This window comes from Hetaerina americana, unplaced genomic scaffold (assembly GCF_022747635.1).
Source record: "Hetaerina americana unplaced genomic scaffold, ioHetAmer1.1.p SCAF_7, whole genome shotgun sequence".
Lineage (NCBI taxonomy): Eukaryota > Metazoa > Arthropoda > Insecta > Odonata > Calopterygidae > Hetaerina > Hetaerina americana.
This window is the reverse complement of record NW_027287316.1, coordinates 967,793-974,331: the sequence shown is the minus strand read 5'-3', so window position 1 is coordinate 974,331 and position 6,539 is coordinate 967,793. Positions and strand designations below refer to the sequence as shown.

General features: G+C 44.9%; 1 protein-coding gene across 1 annotated transcript in view; it reads right to left on the bottom strand.

Moving 5' to 3' along the window:
• Positions 1–788: 788 nt before the first annotated feature.
• p130CAS (Serine_rich_CAS and FAT-like_CAS_C domain-containing protein p130CAS) overlaps positions 789–6,539 on the bottom strand; it is a 174,161-nt gene continuing 168,410 nt past the window's right edge. Inside the window, exon 5 of the mRNA XM_071595142.1 lies at positions 789–5,729. Within this exon, the coding sequence (XP_071451243.1) occupies positions 4,006–5,729 (1,724 nt within the window). The 3' untranslated portion in view covers positions 789–4,005. The remainder of the gene's footprint in view (positions 5,730–6,539) is intronic.

Genomic DNA, 6,539 nt, shown 5'->3' with positions numbered 1-6,539 from the left:
CATACGCATTATGAGCAATGCTCCTTGCGATGCACCATGTAAACCTCTCTTCAAAAGACTTGGTTTATTGCCAGTACCTTGCATATATATCATCTTGCATCTTACATGCAAAGGGTAATATTTCCCAGTACAAGTCCAACCACAATTACCATAGTCACTACACAAGGACCTGCACCAACCATTTGTCAGGACACACAATACTGCCCATGGGCCCAAAGCAATGGGCTTAAGGTTATTCAATAAACTTCCCCAATAAATCGAATATGAAACAAAAGTACCTGTTTTCAAGAAAAAGCTGTTTAACCTTTTAAAAAATAATATGTTCTATTCTCTTCCAAAATTGTGAAATTTATATCTGACGTGGCCTATATTTGTGTATGTATGAATATGCAACAAATCTCCGGACAAATAAATGTATTATTATTATTATTACTATATTTAAATGTATGTGTATATAATGGGGAGTACCAAACGTAAATATGAAGTTCAATGCATTAGAATGAAGAAGTACTATCTATTAGAATAAATGAAGCATAGAAATTATATGTTTCTTCCTTTTCTCATGGATTAATGAGATGAAATAACTGTAACAGTAGCAGATCTGTATAAAATACAATGCAATTAGAAAGGCATGCTTCCAGACTAATTCATTTTTGCGAGACTTCTTTGAATTATTGGGTACATAGATATGTAAATGTCGTCGTGTATATCGTCGAATGAAATGTAATCATTCAGGGTACCTGGATATAATGATACATGCAAGAAAAAATGAAATCAATTTGTTAAAAAGACTTTTATTATAAAAACAGTTTCACTACAGTTTCTTACTGAAACAAGTCAGAAGCTGCACGCAATGAATGTTATATCTACAATATCCACTTTCAAGATATTTTGGACTTGGATCTAATTGCTCGGTGGCAATTAGAGGATTCCCTTGCCATGGGGTGGAAATCCCTGCCATGTAATTAAGTTGCATAGCATCTTGGTCAACAATAAAAGACCCATCTTCTCGCCTGGTAGTCTGCGTGGTAGGTGATTGGGGAGGCATAAGAAAGGCATGGGCTGATAAATATATTTACAAAATGAGTAAGTACCATTTTTCTTTTTTTGGTGCATACAATTTTACATTCAAGAAATACAATATATAAATGTCAGCACCATTAAAAACAATTACTAACACATGGTGAAGTAATTGCTTCCCGACACGTATCAACATGCATTTATTTTGCCATAAATAATTACTATTCCACATACACTGAGCCAATGAAAAATCAGTTCATTGCTACCTGTTGTAGCTGTAAAAAGACATTTGCATCAAAAGCCAAACAGCCATACACAATGAAGAAACCGTGTGGAGATAACATTTGCTTCTTTGCCCTCTCTTGTCACAGGTCCCGTCACCAAAAGACCCTTGATGAACTAATGCAACCATTCAATACAGCAATTCACATATAACTTAGAATTACATTTAATTTTATAAAACAAAGCCCTACCAAATTCTAAAATTCTACACTATCACAAATCCAGTGGCTAGGAATGCTACAATACTGACAACATTATTTTACAATTTGAAGTGATGCCATTTTGACTTTCTAACAGTGATCATGACACAATATGCGAGAAGCAATGAATAATATTCATTTGAAAGATTTGTCAAAATCCTCACAATTTCAAACATCCATGCTGGACTTCACACTAAAGTTAAATGGTTAAATTTTCATATTTGGAAGTTTGATGGGAATATGTCATTCCTATGCAAAATATGTAAAAAATTGACACCTTCACATTTATGTGGTATCATTCAAATTCTTTGGGGCATTCTGAAAGCAGCTAAAAACATTCTGTGAATGAGCTGATTTTCTTCAGTCAGGCACAATTATTTAGTCAGAATACCTGGTCCTGATATTTTTTTTATTTTTGGTGTATTATCTGATTTGACTGTGATGCACATTTTGTACATAATAATAGGTCTCAATGATGATGGTATTTCAAATGGTGCTATTGCCCATTCTTTTATATTTGAAAATATCACAATAAATGGCAATGTGGTTTATATAGCGGCATGTTTTGAGCCATTTCTGCAGCCATGGCTACCCATCATTGACAAATGTTAGCGCTGACCAATGTTTGTCAACGATGCCAGAGAATCCTGGTATTTTTTATCAATGTGTGGTCGTTTTTTGGAGTTTAAAGGCAATAGAATTTTGAAATAGATAGGTTCAATAGAAAAGTCAGTCTCTTTAATGATATTTTGTTACAATGTTTGGGGTGGTCTAAGTAAAAATTGAGAATTGAATTTGCAGAGGACAAAGTACACCCTTGGAAATTTGGGATGAACTAAATTATGCCAATTTTGTTTCTCATTTATGCATTCAAAGTATCAAAAGTGCACTAATCACTCCATTCTCCATGGGTCACGTTTGCACGAGAGTTTTGAAGCCCACCCACTTTTTGGGCACTTGGGCATATTCCGGTGCCTTGCCAAGCCACGCTTGATATTCCTTAACGCAGAAGTACATGGTTATTAAATGAATTATCTTGATTCTTATGCTTCCTTTGTTTGAAAAGATATCGCTATGATTATTACAATCATTGGCAGCTTTGCTATTATAATGAATTGTAATTAAAAAGTTGGAATAGACCTTGTTCATTGCAGATTATGCTATGGTCTTAAAATTATGAAATGAAACTTCATTAAATAATGTTGAATGCTTCCAAAGGGGTTTGATTTTGATGCCAGGTGTAATGGCTTAATGGGTGTAAGGTTCATGATCTCTATGTGGGTATAATGGAATCACTGTGAGTAGAGTCACAGGTCTTTTTTTTCTCAATAAATTGTGGCGTTCCACGGAGAAGAATCTGAACAAATGTTAGCATCAATTGCTTTTACAAGAAAATTCTCAAACATCATTAAATCCTGGAGTCTTAATTATTATTACATTACAGGATATAAAAAATTCTCATCAAATAATGTGTGCCCTATTTATTAAATAAATTCAAACTAACATTTTCACAGCATTCGAACCAATCTTTCTTGCGTCAACATGATTTCTTTGATTTTTGAACCTGTGCTCTCTAATGACGGGAGGGATGTGATGTAGAACATGCTCCACAAGAATTGGCTCCAAATGATGTTTTGCTTGCCCAGATATCAAACGCTGTCATATCTTTTACATGGATACGGGATATTCTGAGAAGTATCTTAGGAGACCTAACCATTGGAAAAGTTTTATCACATTCAGTCTATGTAACTATCTAGATATAATAATATTCTACTCATTGGGCTTCCTCATTCAGAAAATTTATCATAACTATTTAGGATATTATATACAATACACAAGACTCATTTGGTGCATTATCTATCATTTGTTTATGAATACTTTGAAATGCTGCATTAATTTGACTTTAGAAGTACCTCATTCTTTTACAAAGCTGCCTCTATGGATGCACATTGATAGATAATGGGCCGTACAAAGACCTGTGAATGACCTCATCTTTGCTGCAGAGTTCCCCTGTACCAACCTACTAGACAGAGCACAAGCAGGTGAGGGCACTAGTTTGTTTCTATAGTTCATAGCATCACTGGAAGTCCCATTCTGTTCGTTATTCTCAGGAAAGTAGCACACTCAACATGGTCTCACCATTTCACAAATCTGGAATGCTGCAGCGCACAGTGCTTCATTATATTTATATAAAACTCTGCTGACTATTGATTCTTTCATCTGTTATTGAATCCATCTTAGCCTCGATTTATAATAGGATTACATACATTTCGTTTTTTTTGTAGGGGAGTAATTTGCTGCAGTCTCAGCATCAACTCTTGTACATTCACCCTGATTACATTGTTAACCCAATCACCTTATGGTTTCACCATTTCATAGAAAAATGTCCATTTCAAGAGTTCACTTCCCAAAACATGCTTGGAGAAACAGCAACAAGCTCACTGCATGAGGAGCTGATTATTTTTTATAGGAACAAGGAAGGTCGGCCGAGAGTCCGGGAAGCTCAATGGCCTACCAAGGACATTCCCGTGGCCGAGGTCACCAGGGTGACCTTGAGGTCCCTGGCCAGATGCGAGACGTCCACCACGGAGTCCACCATCTCCTGCACGGCAGACACGGAGGGGAAGTGCATGGCGGCCCGCTTCGTCTTCTGCACGGTCGCCTCGAGGGCTTTGGAGAGTGCATTGGCGCACTCGATCACTCGGGTCCTCAGCAACTCCGTGGTCACGCCCCGGTGCACCGAGTCTCCTATCCCCACGAGCCGGTGGGCGCTCAGCACCACGAACTTGCCGTGCGCGAGGAACACCTTGGGCGGCTGGTTATGCTCCACGGTGAGCAGGAAGGCGTCGATGGCCCTGGTGAGGTAGTTGACGTGCTCCACACTCTGCGGTGCGTAGAACTGGAGTACGCGGAGGTCATCCGGGTGCAGGGCTTCATGCCCGTTGGCGCCCCCGCCGGCCCCCGCCGCCTTGAGCTCCTGCGCCCCCGCCCGCCCCACGGCCGCCTCCTCCGCCTCCCGCACCAGAAGGTCGTACGACTTGCGCAGGGCGTCCGGCAGGGACTCCCGTATCTCCGCGTTCTGCCTCGCCACGCTCTCCTTGGACTCCAGGTTGACGTAGTCGTAGTCCTCGAGCCACTCGGAGGGCCCCGATGTGCCGGGAGCCGTCCTCTGGAACAACAGTGTCCCGTTGCCCTGGATGAAGGAGCCCACCCTCCGCACGTCCTCCGTCAGGGCCCTGGCCGCCGAGATGAGCCTGTCGAGGGCGTCGGGCGGAGGGGCGGGCCCCTCGCCCGGGGACTCGTCCTCGGGCCGAGACAGCAGGGCCGGCGACCACCCTCCCGCACTCAGGGCCGCGTTGGCTTCCCGCACCACCAACTCCCCGTCCCTCAGGGCCCGCACCAGGATCCTCAGTTTGGTGGCGAGGCCGGGGTCGGCCGCTTTGGCGGCGTTCCCCAGGGCAGCGTCGGCGAACGCGAGGAGGTCCCGCAGCGCCGCGGCGACCCTCGAAGCTGCCAGGCTCAGTTCCACCGATTTCGCGTCCATGCGGTCCCTGGACCTCCACTTGGGGCTCACGAAGGCCAGCAGTCTGGAGATGGAGGTCAAGGCTTCCTCCTGGAGCCGCGCCAGCGTCTCCAGGGCCGCCCCCAGCTCTAGCGGGAGCACGTACTGCTTCTTGGGGTCGATGATCTGCTGGGCGTCTCCGTCGGTGGCGGGCCGTTGTGCGGGGGCGTCGTAAAGGGAGGCGTCGCCCGCGGGGGGCGGCGACGAGTGTCGGGCGGGGGGCAGTGCCCGGGGGACGTCGTAGTGGGCGTCGGGGAAGGCGAGTCGGCGCCGCTGCTGTTCGCCGCACTCCAGGCTGGAGCGGTTCGAGGAGGAGAAGGAGTCGGCGGCCGTGAGGGAGCTGGCCGAGCTGCTGGGGGTGAGCCGATTGCTGGCGGGGACGTCGTACTCCTGCTGCTCGCCCTGCATCTGCAGCGCCTGCAGCTGCGCCGTGGTCTGCTGCAGCAGGACGGCGGCGTGGTTGTGCGGGCGGGGCACGTCGTAGCTCTCGCCGACGGAGTCCCGGCGGTCGGGCGTGGAGGAGGCGGGCGGCGTCTGCAGCTGGACGCCCGGGTGGCGCCAGGCTCGAGGGACGTCGTAGGTGGCGACGGCTGGCCGGGGGATGTCGTACGAGTCGAGGGCGGACGGTCCTTCGGAGGAGTTGGGCCGCGCGGGGTAGCACCGACCTGTGCGGGAGGAGAAGGCAGAACGTCCGCGTGCCATGAGAACCCGTCCCCTTCTCGAGAAACCTGCTTTCATTTTCTACGAGAAACTTGCAACTAAGGTGCAGACTAGAACATTGTCAAACATTAAGAATTAACTGAAATTAATTTCGAAATTGAAATTAATTTTCAGCAAACACAATCGTACGTAAGCGATGATATAGTCCAATGATATTCAGTTAAACCCTATCTTTTAACACTATTTTATTATTTTAAAATGCAGAATATTTCTACAGTAAGAACAGTTTCCTTAAAGTAAATAAACCCGTTTTTCAATTAAAACACCAATAATCCGATACCTGAAAAAGATTCGATTAGCATTTTTTGAGAGGAAAGAGAATTTGTTTGGGCGACACCTGACATGATCGTTGGGTCCCCACGACAGTCGTGCGATAAAAAAACTCTCTCCCTCGATCCTCAAAATATTTCAAATCGTCAATGTAGTACATCTCGCATGCTTTTGATTTTACGTAAACCTCTTTAAATAATTCACCAGTGGAAGCCGTGAGTAGCTGTGGGACCGATCACTTCCTGACACAATTCAACGCAAGTCCTAAGAATTGTCTTGACTAACGAATTATAATCATCCTTCATTTTACGCGTTTCAAGTGGCCTGTTCTCTCTCGTTCGACTGTTGGGACAGCCAATGAAATTGATTGCCGATGACCTTCCGTCTGAAGATGCTCTGTTAATCGTGGGCCCATGCCTCTCGTCTGCCGAGCCAATGAAATTCCCTCTGACGCGACAGAGTGCCTCCTGAATAGCATTCACGTG